Source organism: Rasamsonia byssochlamydoides (assembly GCF_041956645.1).
Source record: "Rasamsonia byssochlamydoides strain NRRL 3658 unplaced genomic scaffold VTN77scaffold_78, whole genome shotgun sequence".
Lineage (NCBI taxonomy): Eukaryota > Fungi > Ascomycota > Eurotiomycetes > Eurotiales > Trichocomaceae > Rasamsonia > Rasamsonia byssochlamydoides.
This window is the reverse complement of record NW_027192461.1, coordinates 519-18,998: the sequence shown is the minus strand read 5'-3', so window position 1 is coordinate 18,998 and position 18,480 is coordinate 519. Positions and strand designations below refer to the sequence as shown.

Below are 18,480 nucleotides of genomic sequence, written 5' to 3'. Positions count from 1 at the left end.
TTAGCAGTGGAAGAACAGGATGAGTATGGAGTATTACGTACATGTTGACAGTCAAGAACCCGTATCGGATGGAAACTCTTCAAAGATAAGGATTATATCGTTGCTGCAATTGATGATCTCGTATCAAGACTGGACGCGATGACACGAAAGCAGGGACGCGAAAGGACGCGAAGAGAGAGAACGAAGTGTCGTTTCAGCCCTCTGCCCCGCCCCACCTGAACGCCCAGAAGTTACATACAACAATAATATTAACTCGTGTTCACCAGAAAAAGAAACCAAATTTCTTCTGATTCCAGTGCCAAGGATATTGTTGCAACGTCGTTGTATTCTTCTAACCTTAATGTTGTGACAGAGCAATCACCACTGTAATCCTAGATAGAAGCACATTGCATACCCGATAATCTGAAGAAGAATCTGTAAGAAAGTACTGTACAGTACATACTAGTCAAGCTCATTTCCCAGTTGTTCCAAGTCTTACTGTAGGATAAAAATAGTCCTTTGGGGCCGTTTCAAGTCCACACGAGGTCAGACCCTTGCTTAATTAAGAACGCTTAAGCACTTATCTAGGTACTCTGTACTTAAACCTTATTATCCACCGCCGGGCAGAGGCTGGCAGTACTCCGTACAAAGGTCCAAGAATAATATCATTGCGGGGTGTTATAACGTTAGGGAGATAGGTACTGTACGTACGGAGTACTCCGGACTACTATAGTAGTACGAGTACGAATTTCGGCCCCCAGCTCTAACCAAAAAAGGCCAAGGAAAAAATAGAAAAAAATAAAAGGAGGTTTAGTGAATGTCATGCGCCAGTACTTACCTACCTAGGTACGTAGTATACCCAATGTATGCCAGAATACCAGACATTTCCAAGGTTCCATACGGGAAAAGGTGACTTCCACACACCGTCCATCCAAAAACCGTGTGTAGACAGTTGGGGGAAAGAAAGAAAGAAGAAAGAAAGAAAAATCTAATGTTACTGTTGTTCTCAATCTCTTCATATCTAACAGTGGACCTAAAAAAAAGTTAAAAAAAGACGTAAACTAATCACCTCCTCCTTCTTCTCTCTCTCTATCACTTTTTGCCTGCCTAGCTAAGCTGGAATCAACCTCCACCTAACTTATTATTTTATATAAATAGTAATACGTTAATGATACCTAGGCAACTAACGACTTTACTACTTTTTCAGGAAGAAAAGCAAGATGAGCCAGTCTTTTAACCTATGTATACGCACTGAGGAAACTATCGAGGCGATTTAATTACTTTACCAATTAGATATCTAGATTAGGTATCTATAATCAATCTGAGGCTACGATCTTATAGTATATTAAGTGCTATGTGTGTACTTTTGGAAGAATGAAAAAAAAAAGGTTGTATAGACTCTTCTGTCTCAAAATCTAACATTTATTTATTCTTTCCTGTTTATTCTTTCCCCCCAAAATCTCCATGTACTGGTTTCAAAATATTATAACGTTAGTGTCGCCCCTAACAGTTAACGGTAGTAACGTTTCTCAAAAAGAAAATCTCACATTTCACGGGTTTTTTTTTATAAAAAAAAAGGAAAAACTAAAATACAGCTAAATAGCTGACCGTTGGACGACCGATTCCTTTCCTTAGCTATGTACAGTACATATATTGACTATAGGTAGCAGAAAACACTCGAGAAATAAACCTTCATACCTTCATAATTGTTGAGTGACTTTTTTTTTTCAGAACCCGGTCCCGTATGGCAATGGTGGCCTTTCCTACCTACCATGTATGTAATGTACAGTACTTGAGTTTTATCTCGTTTCATCACTACTACTGTAGAGCATGCGATTCTTTTCCACATCCATCGCAGTCTTACCTGATTATAGTTACAGTTACTGCCAATTCTGATTAGTATAAAGGAGGGTATTAGACAGCAGATTATCTAGTATATCGCACAATTATAGTCTTTATGTCTGATAGTTTAGTGTAGAGAGGCATTGAGGGTTTTTTACACCAGTAAAGAACAATATCTGTTGAAGTATACACAAATACACGTATTGTCGACAATTGCTGAAGTCGTTTCCTAGGGTTAATTCTACCGTATACGGTTCATAAGTCTACCTGCAAGCCTACTTCCTTTCATATTACCTATATTATCAGGAGGAAATATAATGAAGAGAACGTGCAGCATGTACTGGACATACTCAATGGCAATGACTATTGCAAGGACCTTGTCATGTCATGGTAAAGTAATATGGTTAGTAGTATAGCAAAACAACAGTGAGTTCTAGTGATCCCGTCAGAAGACAATAATATTAAGTTGTTGGAAGCATCCTAGGAAGAGATACAATTCTACCTTCATATGTAATGGGACGGGCATCTCTTCCTACAAAATCGCAGCAAGCCTTTGGTCGAGAGAACGCCCATATCCATGATAAGTGTTAAATAATCCTCAAGTTGACGCCCTTACCAGAGTTCCAGTCCTATGCTATCGGACAAACATGATTGCAACATGTACATGAATAGGAGGGAGTATGAAATAGGTAGGTTAGTAGGGAGCTGTATCTCTGAACCAGCTTTCATATCCGGCATGGAACCGAATTATATAGTATAATAACTGTTAATGTTGTTATGGACATCACTCCCAGTTCTGAAGAAAACCGTGATACTCTCTGTACAACATTTTATCTGTCCCCCTACGTAGTGGTCTTTTTGCATGCAATTCCATGGCCAAAACTCAGCTGAAGAAGACTTATTGCATTGGACTATTGGTATCAGACAACGATATCGTCATCCACGATTATGCACCCCCAATCAACTTCCGCACAGTAGTCTCAAAGTCTTCTGGCTCTCTACCCAGTATCTCCCCCAGCAACGGCGTGACGACAGAACACTCGCCTCGTCGGATAGCCTCCCACGCCGTGGCCCATTCCTTAGCAAGATTGACTCCATGATACGTCAGGCGCGGCGCAATCTGCGGCTGGGCAGCGTACTCGTCCACCGACACTTGCTTGATGCGGACCTGCTTGCCGATGATGCGGCCCAGGATGTCGACAACCTCTCCCAGCGTCAACACCTTCGGTCCAGAGAGGAGGATGGTCTTGTTCATGTACGGGAAGGCCTGCGGGTTCGTCGCGTACTGCGCAATCAGCTTGGCAGTCGCCTCGCCGAGCTCCTCGCGTTTGGCCCACGCGACGCCAGGCCCAGAGCCATCATGTGGGATCTTGATCTCGTCGACAGGGTTCAACGGATCGAAGAACGCGGTGTAGATGGGGAACGACTCGTGATACAGACCCTCGCGGATGGCGGTGTAGGTGAAGTCTGTTCGCGTGCGAGCGAGCTCTTCGAGGTAGGCTTCCGTGGCGAGGTGGGCGCGCATGACCAGGGCGACAGTCTCTTTCGTCAGATTGCCGGCGAAGGCCAGCGACGAGTAGAAGATGTGCTTGACGCCGCTGCGGAGGGCGGCATCGATGGCACGGCGGTGAGCCTGTGGAAGTGGTCAGTGTCTGAAGCTCTGGTCGGTTCCGTCAGGGACACACCTGGGCGCGATGCTCATACTCGCAGGAAGCGTACGAGATCAAAAACAACGCTCCGACACCGTCAAACGCGCGCTGCAGCGAGGCCTCATCATCGTAGTCGGCTCGACGTACAACTGCACCGGCAGCGCTCTCGGCAACAAGCTTGTCGGGATAGCGGGCGATAAGGACGAGAATGGCGGGGGGAATGCGCGGGAGGAGATGCTTGATGGTGCTGCCGCCCAGTCCGCCCGCCGCGGGGAAAATGCCCAGTTTGGAGCCTGGCATGGGGACAATATCAATTAATTAATCAACTGCAGACAATACAGACAGGAATAAATTCAAAGTAAAGAAAGAAAGAATCGCGTGTGTTGATCACCACACGGAGCCCCTCTCCTTTACCCCTCCGTCAATAATGCTGTCGTCATGCCAAATCAAAAGTGGGACCTGTGGATAATTTCGATGCCATCGAAGCTCTGCTGACAAATGATTCCCATTGCTATTTGATTCGAAGAGTATAGAAAGGACCTTTTCTTCTTATAGTTATTGTTATAAATTTTTCAGAAATTGTTCAACCTATGCTGTTGTAAAGTATATGCAGGATAGCAATCAAGATTTAAAAAAAAAAAGAAGCAACTCCACAATCTCATTCGAGTTCGTCTCAACGAGTAACGAGTTTATTTATTTATCATCGTATTTCCCCCACGCCGGCCGGTGATTCTTCGCGATAGTAGGTATCAGCTTGAATGATCCGTCTGCCGTTTCTGCTCACGATCCTGATGGCGTACGTGATGAAAGTGTATAGACGGCAGCCATTTCTGTAGCAGTGATCCTCACGACAGTGGTTTGGCCTTGAGCAACTCCATCAGGATAGCATAGGTTCTGTGAAATTTCCAACATCCCCATTCCATCTTGCAGGTGATGAGTCTTCCGCTTGACCCATTTCGCTAGAGCTCTGAATTACGCTGAGCTGTCTGTATATCTGTTAGCATTTATCCTAGAGATGGACGGCATCATGACGGCCTTGTATCACGTACTCTACCTTCCAAAAGATCAACTTGAGGAGTTCCCATCCAGGGGGATACGAGGGATAATTTCGCGGGACAGTAGATCTGCTGCTTCAAATACCGGAGGATTTTCCGGGCGCAATCGTCGGGCATCGTGGCGAGTCTCTGTTCAACGCTGTGTGAGCTAGATGAAGTGGATATGTCCATATGAGGGATGTTTGTCTGCCGGTTCACCGCCAGGAAGTTGATAGCTGCGAAAGGACCCGGGAAAGTTCCGAATTCCCATTTCTGAATAATAACACTGGCATTTGTCTGAGATGTACTGGGCGGCAAAGAAACGCGAGACAGGCAAATAGTCGAGGTATACAACACCAGAGCATTGAGATGCTCCTCGTCCCATTGAGATGCCGATTTGTGGAGCGTCCTCTTCTGCAAGCTGGACTGTTCTGCAGACAGTCATATTGGAGCAAATTGTATGCATGCCGATAAAGCTGAACCAGACGGTCGAATCCGTCTGCAGCCTGTTGGCATTGGGTATTGCGGTTTTTCCACCTTGTGTGATCGGGAGCAGTATCCTTGTTAGCGCACTGTGAAATGTCAGATGCCCCCAGCCGCTTCAGGAGGTCACGCAAAAGATCTCTCACGTCAATGTTGGCCGGATAGCCAACTGCGCCCAGCTGCGGGGGATAGGGGAATGGGATAATAGGGGTCGCATTTAACAACTGGGCGCTGTCCGTGTTTGAACCTTGACCAGTACTGCTCCATAGTTAGTTATCAACCAGTAGTACTTAACACTCTTTTCCATCTGCGCCATTGGACACGGCTGCTTAAGCCAGGAGGTCTGCGGTCTGGACGACGTTTTCTCGGCGGAAAAAAAAACGTCTTGGAACGAACGAGGATGCCGCCGGGGAAAGAAAAGGGAGTGAGCTACACTAGAATGAGAAAAAAAGTGATAAGCAAAGGTCGATGATCAGAGACAGAGACCAAGGAGTTAGCAGTTAGTTATCTTATTACCAACTGCTTTTCAGCCACCTCCTTAGGTCCACCCTTCGCCTTACTGTCGCTGGTGCTCATCTGGTGATCTCCATCCTCATCTTTACACCTGCCCTTGCCTTTGCTCTCATCCTCACACTTCTGTATGGCTGCCATGAGCACATGCCTGCGTCCCTTGAAGACCCTCAAATTCCATTACTTCCTCGTGGTCTCTTGCTTGTTCTTTTGAATGAGCCTCACAAGCCACAAGCTCAAGGTTCTGTACATTCAAAGCAGGTGGCATTGCGAGGAATGTCTTCTGTGATGGGGTAGAATACCGTTCGTTGCATTAGCTTCGATAGTCTCACATAGATCACAAGAGAGCATGTGGCGTGGAGGATTGTAAGGTGGAGTGAAAGAATCCGGTAGGTTGGCTAGGAGTTGTGTCTGATTGAAGCCAGCGCACTACGTTTCCTGTCCTCGACGTCCAAAGGGTTTGCGCAGGAACGAAGATGGGTTCCTGCCGAGAAATCCACGAAAAGATCGACTACCAACCACTTGTAAAAAAAAAATGAAAATAAAAGAACTGAGCTTAGGGCCTAATTGTCAGGACAAGCAGGGTAGGAGCACGGGGCCTAAGGACTCGCCGCATGTGCTCACTCTTCCTCCTCATCCTGAGGACTCTGCGCCAAACGGCCAAATTTGAAATAACCTTCGCGCCAATGAGTTTATTGATCAGGTCATTGATATCTTTGACGGCAGGAGTAGAGAGCGGCGGAGTAGCCATGGTAGTCACAATTAGGACGACTAGCAAAATGGTTGCAATTTCCAACTCCCTTCTGCAAATATCAACAGACTTATCTCTTTTCCACAGTCTGAGTCCAATTCGTTAGGGCAGTGCGGAAACAAACTTTAGCCCAGCCAGATCGTATACAGGGCAAGGAGTCGGTACTTCTCCATATTCCAGACATAGGTATCAGGCAGCCAGGTGATAAGTTTTCGGTAGCATGGGTTGCAGATGGAACTGTACTTGGAAATCCAGCGCGAGTACATTGCTTTGAGATGGTGGAATTGATGAACAAACCACGTTGCCAGTTTTGAATGGCATTCGAGAAGACAGTGTGCGATGGATCGGTAGATGCGCCTATATGTTTCTGAGACAAGCCCTGCAATAGACAAGGTAATCGGAGGTGAAAATATATCTGTTGATTGCCTCCTCAGTTACCTGCAGCTCGCAAAGTGGGTTATTAGCAGGAATATTGACATCCAGGACATTGTTGACACCGCAATGAGACACTGTAACATGATCTCCACAGTTCCGTCTTTGATCGTCTGGACTCAAACCACTGCTATTATAATGCGTTGTGAAATATGATCAATTGATCGGTTGACCGTCTGTGTGGTGAGGGGACATGCTCTTGCATTAGAGCCTTATAATAAAGATAAAGGCTAGCCAGGAAGCCACGGTAAGTTCATTTTATCAAGACCAAAGCCTTCTTACTAAGATTCTAGATCTGCTCGTAACATGGTCTTCTGCGAGATCAAAGATCTCCTTCTCCTCCAGCACGGCGGAATCGTCAGACGTCTCGTATGCGACGTCTTCATGTCCTCATCGCCAGGGGACTCACGTCTGATCTGGACCGATACCAGGGCCATTCTCATGTCCATGACGAACAATTGGCCGTAGCAAGACTTTGTGGCATCATCTTGGACGACAGATTAATCCAGAGCAGTATATCCAGACTTATACCAGGAATCGCCCTGAACGTCCTTGCCGTTGTCGCCGACTTCCTCTCGCTCTGACTCCAACTCGGTAGAAGAGTCGTACTCGTATTCTACCTCAGACCCAAACTTGGAAGAAGAATCCCCTCTTGCTCCATGACTAACCCATCCAGGTCGTCATCGGGCAGGGAGTAGTAGCCGGGTGAGTTCACCACGGCCTCCTCCCCAAATTGAGAGGCATCACCTCTGGAAATTGTCCGGGCCTCGTCGGTCGAAATATCGGTTTGACATCAGGCGAAGTAAGTCTGCTAGCAGCAAGGGGTAACAGCAATCTGAGAACCCGCAGATACTTGTTATCTGTCGTAGAGGCACTAGACGGACAACGAATAAGATTGCTTTGGATTATTCGCAAAGACATAAAACGAGCTGCTCTGCTCTTTTTCAATACCATCAGCCATTAATCACTCTAGAGAATCAAGCGACACAACACTGAAGCAAATTCTAACACCAAAGATACATACCAAAGCTTATGTTTGATGATCCTGAAGATCAAGGCGTGGTCCTCCCCAGTAGTAAAATACCGACTGATGGAATTCAAACAGCTTTTCAAAATCAGAAGTATAAGCACGAGAATTTTCTGGAAGACAGGTTCGACTTCCAAGTAATTTCCGGGGCCTGTTCCGTTGGATACCCCCAGTTTAGACATTGCAGGAAGACCATGTAACGACGATATGCAAGTCCTGGCACCTTCACGGCTCGCAAATATGTATCCTTCTCTTCCAAGGCCTCTGCCCGGCCGATACTGCACTCTTCTTCCCGTATTCTTGCAGCGCCGAGTGTTGCGATATAATCTTCCTTCATTAGGAATGAAGTATGCGGTGCTAGCTCATAGCTGGGATGGTCAGCTTTCTGGGGATAATCCCCTATCCGCAGAAAGATCTTGTCCGGGTGTTTGGGATACCAGTGCTGAAGAGGATTAGACTGTATCTCTTCTTCTAGGCGGGATGCCCAGGTATTTTGAAATATCGCAAAAATGGGGAGATGCAGCGGGGCGAAGTTCGCAGAGTGTCCAGCGTTTTCCTATTTTCGATATTAGACCTCTGCATATAGGTTGGAGATGGTGATCATACTGAGTATAGCGTTGCTTGCGATGTGCAGTGTGGTTCATCCAGCACGTTGTGCCCTGCAGAGTCTCCTCTTTACCTTCGTGGCATCACAGTGCCTTGCGGGCAGATGAGTCCATTATTATTCCATCGTTGCCATATGCTGCACGATGCTTCCCCTGATCGCTGAAGTCGTCGGTTGTTGAGGGGCTTCCTGTGAGATGGCTATGCATCATGCTCATGCCACGTTTCACTCTCCAAATTGGATTTGCAACAAAGCATCTCGTCCAGCTGCTGGAGGGAGCATTGAATATTGTCAGGCAAACACGGAAGTTGGCCTCTGTACCAGTTTGTAACTTTGCCTTCGCAGAACCTTCAGCTTGCCTGACAGGTACGCCTCCAGGATTGCGTCGAGACCATTCGAGAAGATGTCTCTATCTGTACTGTCGGGTATGGCCTCTCTCCACTGGACCTTTCCTGCACTTCCATAATGTTAGCGGTCGTGGATGGACATATAGTTGTTCCGCTCGAGACAGATTTGCTCGCGACTGAATTGTTGTATGTAACCACCCACCTAACGCGGAAGAAAGGGCTCCGGCGTTGTCCAGAGGTTGGAGATGTTATCCACTTTGTCCAACGCCAAGAGGGCCGGTTTCTCTGGCTTCGAAGTCTTTCCTTTCTCGTGCGGGAAAAGAGACGCTCATTATACCGAGCCACCAACCGCCACAAGGATCAGAGCCACGTTGAGAGTGACTTCGGTTTCAGACAGTACTTGGCTCGCTTTAACCAGCTTGTTGCGGTAAGGCTGCCCCTTGGCCCCTACAGGAGGAATTCGCACAGCAGTATGGGAACAATACGCCATTTGACTCGGACGCTGTCAGATAGGACGCAGTTGTCTCTTAAACTCGACCTGAAGGGTAGGGTTGCGGGTAACGTCGAGAGAGAAACGTCTGGCTAGAACCGGTTGATAGATCCAGTTATCGCTGTGAAGGCTAACTGGCTGATTCATGCGACAACGTCTGATATTTGCGATTGGCGATATTGCTCTGCTTGACGAAATCAATCATCTTCGATAGGTAGTCGTAGACAGCACCGGCAACGGGGTATTCTTCCTTAGGTGCCTTAGAATTGCGAATTTCAGCTTTCTGACCGAAGCTGGATGCCAACCGGGCGTAGCGTGTCGATCTGCCGGGATTGAAATATCCCATTGATCAGTTTGTCCAAGGTTGGCGTCTGTGAAATCCTAGAGAGATTTCAGTGATAGAGAAGAATGCGGTTGCACAAGGAGCGGGTGCTTCCGTGGTCTTCCCATTAGGACGTTTTGTTGGCGTTTCAGCAGTATCATAAGTCTCATTTTTTTTTGAACGACTTCTTCGGCATCAAATATGTCGGTCACAGGCAACAATAAAAGTCATTTCCCAGCACGAAAAGTCCCGAACACTTTCAGCCAGCGACAGTCTTCGAGGTGTTTGCAGAAGTAAGTACACATCTGCATGTTTCAACATCGATGCTGTTGTTTCAAGCGTCTCTGAAATGTGCATCGACAAGACGATCAGTTTGCCTTTCGCTTTACCAGGATGCAGTGGTCTGGCATTGAGATCAGGCTGTACCAGGTCAAGGTGACAATCGCTTGTGTCACCAACCACAATATTGCGGGAAACGGATGATCATCGAGGTTTGTCAGATTACGGGTCTCCTGAGGGTTGGAGATAATAACGCGCAGAGATGAAAGGTGGCTAGTGCTTGAATGGCTCTTTGATACAATGACGCGATGCGGTTGAGAACGGGCTTTCAATGATCATTTGGGTGTACATTCCAAACCATCACCTCCTGGCACATAATCTATGCAACCACAGGATGATAGCGGCGCCTCAAGGAGATCGATTGTATCTGTTTCAGAACCGATATGTTGCTGCTGCCAATAGAATTGGACCTTGAGTGTACAAAGCTAGGCGTCTTAATAGCCCCCACAGCATCGGGAAGCCTGAGTCTGAGGCCTAATGCTCCTTTGACCCCAGTGACTGTATCGTGACTGTTAGCAAGGATGACTCAAGACTGCCAGTACAGAAACCTGGAGAAACGACAAGGCATGAGCTGAAGGAGGAGGACTTACCCTTGATTAAGAGGAGAAGAGTCTTTCTTTGGTAGAAGGAGGAGGTCTTTGAACATGTAGTACTGCATATAGTCAACTATTGGACTGATTCCGCCGTGGAGTGATCAACCGCTTGATGGTAGTATGGAGCCTCAGGATTGCCGCGGAGAGCGAGCTGTTCTCTATACAACTTGATGGCAAAACCCAACAGGAGTGTCAGAATACATACTCGACAGCCTGTCTTAGCGTTGACATTTTTCCTCCTGTAGACACCCGCCATCAGTCTCACTAGTGCGCGATAATACCAGGCATCATTCTCACGAGTCCAAGAGAGTTATAGTTGTTTGTGCAGTCCTCGGATTGATGACCCATTGACCCTTCTCTTGACAATGTTAAAAGGCGGCCTATTTCGGACAATCGGAGGTGCATGGTGTAATTGTCATGTAAGGCCAAAGAGTAATTCAGAGGGATCGGTAGAATCAGAGGAGAAAGGCTGAGTGGTAGAAGCGTGGGATAGGATATGTAGAAAGGGAAACAACATAACGGTTGTAGTAATGGCAGGACGTGCCATCGAGAAAAGGAGTCCAGAGGGACAGAACGTGTTGTTTCTGGGTGTGGTGGTTGTTGTAGTAGTAGGTCCAGCAGTGGCAGTTGTAGAAGATCCCGGCAAGTTGGAGGGAGGTCAAGATCGCAGTTGTTTCGACAGAGGTAATCAGGCCTAGGACAAGCTGGCTATGATAAAGCTCTTGCCTTAACGCATAGTTCACAAAATAGCAATTCTCTTTAGCCCTTTATCACGATACCACAGTGCACATCCCACGCGAGGCGTAGCAAATCGGATTTGTTGATATGACCAAGTCTGATGTGCCAATACATGAGCGTCCGAGCTTTAAGCTGAATAAGTGGAGGCCGTAAGGTGACAAGCTCGCAGATCCGCGATGAGCATACCGTGGAAGCTGGCCGGGTTCCCAGGAGCCTAGCAGTGGAATTCAGTGATGATTTTGCATATACAATTCAGTATTGGCTAGTGTAAACGTGCTAGACATCCGAGTAGCTTTCTTTCCATGAAAATGCCCCAATCTGGTGATGTTATTAAGGCGAGATGCAGGAGGTAGGAACTTGTCCTGCAGTAGGTGCAGGGAAATTGAGCATTGTAACGAACTGAGACCCGAAGGATTTTCAATGGAGGTCGTTGCATGCAGACGAGCTACATCACAATCAGTGACTTATTCAGCTCTGTGAGGTCATGGGTACTTACGCATGTGACGTGGATCCATCGTGATCGCAAAAGGAGTAAGGGATTGCTTTAAAACGTATGGCATGAGCATTAGCATAATTAGGGAAACCATATGAAGGACTGCCAAGCAGCATTGGAATACCTAATCGAGAGAGGACGACAAGAGCAGTAGTGCTTGAAGCAAAGGAGCAGAAATTCTGGACAGTGTTAGCAATTTATACGAATACAAAACCGGGTTGACAAACCTGGTCATTGCTGTCCCATTTTCCAATGGAATAGGGAAGGAAGTAAGTGAGCCAGTTGTGATGATCCTGAAAAGCCTTGTACAGACGCCCCAAGTCTATCGAAAGATCTGTCGTGTTGCAGATTCAGCCAAAAAGAGGCGCCATGACGACAACTTTTTGGTGATCTGAACTAGGTATCACGCCCGCCAACAACAACATGTCCACGATTCCTGTTTCCACGCAGCGAAGGGACTTCACACGATGTACTATCCTAGGGTTAGCTATACGGATGAACGGAATGGAGAGACTGAACTCACGAGCAAGGGATATCATAAACAACCACTGAAAAATCGAACATGAGTCTTATGACGATCACTGGGACAGTTCCCCCAGGGTAGCCTGGTTTCGCGATGTTGTCCAATGCGAAGATACCCACAAATGGTGTATCATCCACTGCTCGGGGATTGGAAGATATTGCTGTGTCAAATGGATTCCGCTGGATATGGGGCAATCAACGGAATGGATTGATAGCAGACCTTGTGATCCGGACATAAACTCAGTGCATGTCATTGTCCACGAATTCTTTGAACTCGGAGACTTTTCTTGTTTTAATTCGAAGTACTGCTCACTGCATGCCCCAGCCCGATGCTGCTCCCGCTTGTAATTATCACAGGTCTTCTCTTGTCGCGTTTTCACCTTGATCATTCTCATATACTCGCTGTCGGATCAAACGAATTTCGCGTTGAGAACGTTGGGGAACCAGGGAGGAACAGGAGGACAATGACGATGATCAAGTTAGATGAAGCGACGAGATGGCCTCTTCAAATACATGGACGTTGCAACAGAGTCCCTGAAGGGTTATGCAGGTGTAGTTGACCTCGTAGGAAGAGATAAACACCATCGCCTTGGATTGTTGGGCGTTGAATTGCTCCACTGGTTCCTGACGCTTGCGGATGTTCAGTTCTGCGTGGAAAACCTCGGCGTCTACATTGCAGAGGCGGAGGGCAGCCGAAACAAAGTATTGTTGGCCAGGGTTGGCACACCTGACAGTGCTCTTCTTCGATAGAAGACCTCGTTGATGTTCCGGAGGAGCATGTGTAGCTTCAAGGAACCCCGGAGAAGCTATACGAGGCTATACCAGGCGTAGCAAGACTGCTGCTGCGGAGTTTGCGGGTGAAGATCCGCTCATCGCATGTCGAGCAAACAAGGCGCACAGAAAAGGCAAGGTAAAAAATAGAGTGTCGCGGCTCACCTCCTTTTCTCAAGGGAGAACGAATATGTCTTCGAAGGGGATCATCAACGCAGAAAGCAGTGACGCGGACCATTTTCTGATGGCTTTGTACCGTTGTGGTAGTAATTTCTTGTAATAATGGCAATGATTGATTGAGTCGAGGCCGTGTGCTTCATGGAGGTGACATTAAGGTCTCATCTCGATGTGTTTCTTCCAGCAAACAGCATTTTTGGTGATTGATATCTGCCGTCTATTCCCCTAGCATGCGACATATTCCGCTGGAGAGGAGGTGATCGACTACCTTGTCGCGTCCTTGTATACGTGAATAGCTGTCCAGAAAAAAAGGGTCCCCAGTAATGAAAGTCGCGTAGAACAGGCAATTGGGATGTTGGGCAGCGACTTTTGGAACGTCCATCGAGGCCGTATACCTTTCCATTGTATCACCAATGAAAGAGCCAATATCTCCAGCAAGGCAAAACGAGGCCTAATTCATCTTGTCCGCTGGATTCGTCGACAATGATGTATCAGCATCTCTGACATCCGTTCCTTGTCCATCGGAACGAAACCTGCACAAGGCAAAGGCGCCATTACAAAGACCAGCCGTGAGATCGGTCCGAGATTTGGAGTTCTCTTCGTACCCCAAATATGCTTGCAATGGGCACCTTTTGTCTTCGATTTGATACCTTTTGCGTTCCGCTCGAGTCGAGAGTTGAAGAGGTTGTGTCGCCTTCTGGGAAATCGGAAGGACAGTAGATGCTGGAAGATGCTATCTCCTGCTGGCAGGTCACAACATTATAGTCGTTTAGGACAAGACACGCTTCCTGTCGGGGTCATCTAGGGCCGGAACTATGAGCGCTGAAAATAGTGTAGTCGTCCAGTTTTCAGCTCAACATCCTCGTCGGGCCCGTCTCGAGGAGTTGAAATTGCGTCAGCTCCTTCCGGTAGTTGCATCTGGACTGTTTGTCTGCTTGCTCGCCTTGGTGTCTCCGAAGCGCGAATTGACCCAGTATCATTGAGAGATATGCCCCTGATTGAGTAGTCTTGATCTTGTCTAAGTCGAGCATTGTGGGTGGATGTTCCTTTGCCCGGGGAGCCTTGTAGCTGACTGATGATCTTGCTTCATCGATCTCCCCCACCCACTCTTCACAGCTGTGCTTCTGAGTACGTCCTTCCCGGCAACTGCTTATGGCCCTGCCCAGTCACGAGAGGTTCAGCGCCATGTATAACTGTTTCGACAAATGCTCATGCAAGGGCAATTGCTAGTATGGCGTGAACAAATTATTTCTGCTACTAGGTATGTAGTAATGGGGGCGCTTGAACCTCACCAGTTCCGAGTCGTCCATCCATAGTGCCAAATGTTGCCTCATGGACCTTGCCAGCAACTCGCTCAAATGTCATGTCAACTTGGAAAGCTTGTCCGAGGTCCGCGCCGTAATTCAAGCGACGCATATTGGACGAGAGGCTGATCTTTGGGCTCGGCTTTCCTCTGGCAAAATAATATTGGTTGCTCCAACCCAAAGAAGTGAAGAATGTCAACTCCGTCATTGAAGAGAAGCACAGAACCATGCAGCAGACTCGGGGGCGCAACTCGAATCGAGTCCCCGCGAACAGTCAGTACCTCCTTCTATATAATACGAAGACAAAGCTCTTGCGAAGAAAACTTACTTTACTGGAGACAAAATTTTGTTTTTTTTTTCGACAGAAAGCAAATAAAAAGAATATAGCTCTTCTCGCAAACTACGCCAACAGTTCCCGATTAGCCATCACACACACAGATCTCGCGCAGGGAGGTCGAATGGCTCATAAGCAGGTTGTTGCATCGGAACGAGCTAACCCTGCTGAGCTTGAAGAGCCTTTGGAAGGTAGCTGCAGCCCGAGGGCTCATAAGGCTGATGGAGGGGGCACAAGGGAGAGATACTCACGGAACGTGTGGTTTGTTGCAATGTAGCAAGAAGAGAGAAAGCCCCTACAAGGGAGCGTGAGACGTTAAATCTATTATTTAGAGCCCTTGGACCTCGCAAAGCCTGTGCCTTCGCTGTGGAAAGTTGTTTGAATCAATTGCCAAGATGGCTATGAATATATCGTACATTCCTCCCACGACGTACTCCCCACCAGATGGTTAACTAAGATTCTTCCGGTATCCTGGAAGCGTTTCTCCAACGTCCTATATGATAGGGGAGATCAATCGAGGTTGATGATCCTAACGGCACCTTCTGAAGAACGTCTCCTGGATTCCCAGGACCTCGTGGAACGGGTTGTTATTTTCGACGTGCGTCGGCTGTTGCCGCTTCAAGTTTTTTGAGTGTTGTCTGGCGATGTTCATGTTGGTCGATATGCGATATAAGAGTAAGCCTGTCAGCCGGGTCAGAGGGGGAAGGATATATAGGATTCCGCTCCAAGTTGTTCAACTTACATCCACTCCCAACACTGGTGCCTGGACGACCACCACAGGACCAGGCGGGTGGCGCATGGTGGGCGATACAGCTCGTTGCTGGTCATTAAGCGCGAAGCTATCGAGGATCTGGTTGACGTCGACAGTAGGTACAATCGTGTCATAGACATCAACGGCTGCAAGGCTCTCATAATCGTTACCCAACAGGACGCGCCACAGGTAAGGGTCAGGGGGCGACCAGGTTGGATTATGGTGCTGCAGCGCCTGGAGCACAGCAATCTCCCGTGTGAATGGTCGGTCCGAGTTGATGAGCCGAATTTAACGGGTTCCAGGGCATGTTCATGACCAAGCCACTGGCCCTTCCATCGGTCCCAGGGCCGGGAGAGCTCAGTCTCGCCAGCTCCCCTTCCCCTAAGGATATAGCAGTGTATCCTGATAGTGGCTCCTCAAGAGTTCGAAGAAGGGCTCGCTGTACCCTTGACATGACATATTCCACCAGACCTTTCCTCACACTGGTTTCGGAGGTCACTGGCGCAGTAGGTGAGGCAGGTCGGGGGTTATCCAAAATTGTCATCTGGAGTCTATCATGCTATCGTCCTGTGATGTGCTGTATCGAGAAGTTGGTCCAATCTTCAGGCGAGGCTTCTGCATCTTCTCAGCTCTGGTCATATTATTGGAAAGAGAACAGGGAAACTAACACATTGAGATGGAGACAGCAACCACTTCTCGTATATCATACGCAGGAATGTTCATACCGTGCTCGAAATATAGTGTTCAGCGCAACTTGAACAATCCTGGCGCAGTCCATCGGTCCTGCGGATATGATTCGTGAATGTGGAGCACCGAACCTAGTGTATAAGGTGGAGATCTGTAAGAAGAGTACGACATTGCGGCTCCCAGATATTTATAATATCAAGACGAAAGAGATGTATCATCAGAGAGATATAGTAAGGTTGTTGCAATAAGCCAAGGGTATATAACGTGGTTAGATAATGAGCGTATATAGAGATATGTTGGGGAAAAAAAGGAGAGAGAGAGAGTGAATCAAGGTGCGAGAGGGATGGGGGTTATCCTCGTTTATATGCCTTCTTGCCGACGGGTAGTGACAGGAGACAAGACAGTGAATGCAACTGACCCAGCTAAGCAGGCTTAAGCGATGCATAGAATTGAGTAAGTGACTGACAAGGAACAGTGAATGATCTGATGGAGTTTTCCGACTAACAGTGAAGCAAACATAATGAATGCCGGGGTGGGAGTATCCTATGGAGAGAGTTAACAGGGAACTTCCGCCAAATCGCTCCCTGTATCTGAAAAAGTAGGCTTTGCGGACGCAGCTTCCCACCTTTCTACAGCTCCAGGATCTGGTTTAGCTGTCTCTGCCGTCTGTCCACTTCCGTAGATGGTGTAGATTTTCCGTGTTTTGAGGAGTTGCAGCTTGGGCACCCACAGCGGGTATTCACCATGTTTTACGGGATCCTGCAGGGGTTCTCCCACTTCCGGTGTCGTCCGGACGCTGTAGAAAAGAAAGAAAGAAAGAAAGAGACACTATTCTCATCCAGTGCCGCTGGGTAGACCACGTATCTTCCAGTTTCTCTTCTCAAGAGGTAGTTGTGCTGGCATGGTATATATACAAATAATCAAGAATAAGTATATTTGATAGAGGAGCTTTGGAACGGCCACCTATCTGGATAATAATGGCTGTTTAGCATCAATGAGAGAACAGGACCACCACATAAGTCGGATATTGAAATGAGGCCTCTGCAGCGAGTCGAGCAGCGGAATGCTGATCGAGTGTATCTCCTGTCTATCCGACCACACTATCGGGTGCATTATTTTCGATCTACTGAGTAACATCAAAGAGAATGCCTGTTACACCAACAACGACCACATGGAAAGCTGCAGCTCCACAGTTAAGTTCGGGAAATGTCCCCACTGTTTGGTGGAGATAAGCCTGGATATGCATCTGGTTGTCATGATGCCATAGCTAGTGTTGGGTAATTTACCAACAATCTCCGTGAAATTACATACGTTTCAAGGCCTCGTAATGGAAATATTTCCATTTGAAGGGTCCTCCTGGGCCCAAGATTAGTCATAATTTGACCAATTATCCTAGTTTTTTTTTTCTGGCTAGCTCAGAGGGCCATAGCTCGTCTTAACTAATTAGGAATAGTACATTTCCGTAACGCCCTCTCCTTGGTTTGAAATTTCATTTCAACGGCTGAAATTTCGGAAATGGAAATTTTCATACCCACCCCTAGCCATAGCTCTTCCTCCCGAGGAAAAAAAAATATGAATACAGGGCGCCTTGATTGTTCCCAAACTGGCATCAATAGCATGTTGGCATCTCACATGGCTGCAATGGGCACAGCTGTTTCCGGAAACATCGAGATTTCGATCGAAGCATTGTTGGACAAAGATAAGAGAATCTTCGTTAGCGATAAGGGCAACTATAGGTCGCAATTACTGGATCCAACTGTATGATTAGCACTATGTAGCAGCTATGAAGATGATATCTCTTTATTAAAGTGGTAATAAAATAAGATGCGTTGAGATTGAAGACGGTGGCGGTGTTGGACTTGTAAGCAGCAATATTTCAGCGTACACGCTGACTTTCCACCAGCGTTGACGAAAGGGTACGTCCACTTAACCCTGACAGAAGAGCTCTGATATCTCTTCCCCGTAGTGATTAATCGGCACACGGGTATTATTTCTGGTGGATTGGAGGAATATAGAACAAGTGACAGGGACAGATTAAGTCGATGGTGAAGTAAGATCGTCGTTAGTTGTTGATCCCGTTGGCTCAGCAAAGTTATAACAAGAACACTGATGGTGTATAACCTGCATGACTACTAGGTATATGCAGGACATCAGACAATTCTGTCCTTGGTGACCATGACAATCCAATTCAACCATGCCTGGAAGGAGTCCACACCCCATCCAAGAATGGGAGTCTTCCCTATCGTCGAGGGAGAGTATTCGCCTGATGGATGCAAGGTGATCTGTGTTTCTCTCTAGTAA

General features: G+C 47.2%; 6 protein-coding genes across 6 annotated transcripts; all 6 read right to left on the bottom strand.

The window, feature by feature from the left end:
• Positions 1-2,767: 2,767 nt before the first annotated feature.
• On the bottom strand, positions 2,768-3,770 carry VTN77DRAFT_8752 (uncharacterized protein; the record flags this gene model as incomplete). Its single annotated transcript, XM_069425284.1, has 2 exons — positions 2,768-3,454; positions 3,507-3,770. 2 exons carry the CDS (start codon positions 3,768-3,770, stop codon positions 2,768-2,770), a joined length of 951 nt encoding a protein of 316 aa, XP_069274319.1.
• A 577-nt stretch (positions 3,771-4,347) lies between these two features.
• On the bottom strand, positions 4,348-5,638 carry VTN77DRAFT_8751 (uncharacterized protein; the record flags this gene model as incomplete). The annotated part of the gene is made up of 5 exons (XM_069425283.1): positions 4,348-4,452; positions 4,520-4,930; positions 4,987-5,076; positions 5,134-5,245; positions 5,508-5,638. 5 exons carry the CDS (start codon positions 5,636-5,638, stop codon positions 4,348-4,350), a joined length of 849 nt encoding a protein of 282 aa, XP_069274318.1.
• Positions 5,639-10,128: 4,490 nt separating this feature from the next.
• On the bottom strand, positions 10,129-10,633 carry VTN77DRAFT_8750 (uncharacterized protein; the record flags this gene model as incomplete). Its single annotated transcript, XM_069425282.1, has 3 exons — positions 10,129-10,307; positions 10,400-10,461; positions 10,608-10,633. The coding sequence occupies 3 exons, from the start codon at positions 10,631-10,633 to the stop codon at positions 10,129-10,131; spliced, it is 267 nt and encodes an 88-aa protein (XP_069274317.1).
• A 734-nt stretch (positions 10,634-11,367) lies between these two features.
• Positions 11,368-11,655, bottom strand: VTN77DRAFT_8749 (uncharacterized protein; the record flags this gene model as incomplete). Its single annotated transcript, XM_069425280.1, has 2 exons — positions 11,368-11,585; positions 11,637-11,655. The coding sequence occupies 2 exons, from the start codon at positions 11,653-11,655 to the stop codon at positions 11,368-11,370; spliced, it is 237 nt and encodes a 78-aa protein (XP_069274316.1).
• Positions 11,656-14,312: 2,657 nt separating this feature from the next.
• Positions 14,313-14,636, bottom strand: VTN77DRAFT_8748 (uncharacterized protein; the record flags this gene model as incomplete). The annotated part of the gene is made up of 2 exons (XM_069425279.1): positions 14,313-14,329; positions 14,396-14,636. 2 exons carry the CDS (start codon positions 14,634-14,636, stop codon positions 14,313-14,315), a joined length of 258 nt encoding a protein of 85 aa, XP_069274315.1.
• A 692-nt stretch (positions 14,637-15,328) lies between these two features.
• VTN77DRAFT_8747 (uncharacterized protein) lies at positions 15,329-15,632 on the bottom strand (the record flags this gene model as incomplete). The annotated part of the gene is made up of 2 exons (XM_069425278.1): positions 15,329-15,422; positions 15,484-15,632. The coding sequence occupies 2 exons, from the start codon at positions 15,630-15,632 to the stop codon at positions 15,329-15,331; spliced, it is 243 nt and encodes an 80-aa protein (XP_069274314.1).
• Between the last annotated feature and the right edge of the window lie 2,848 nt (positions 15,633-18,480).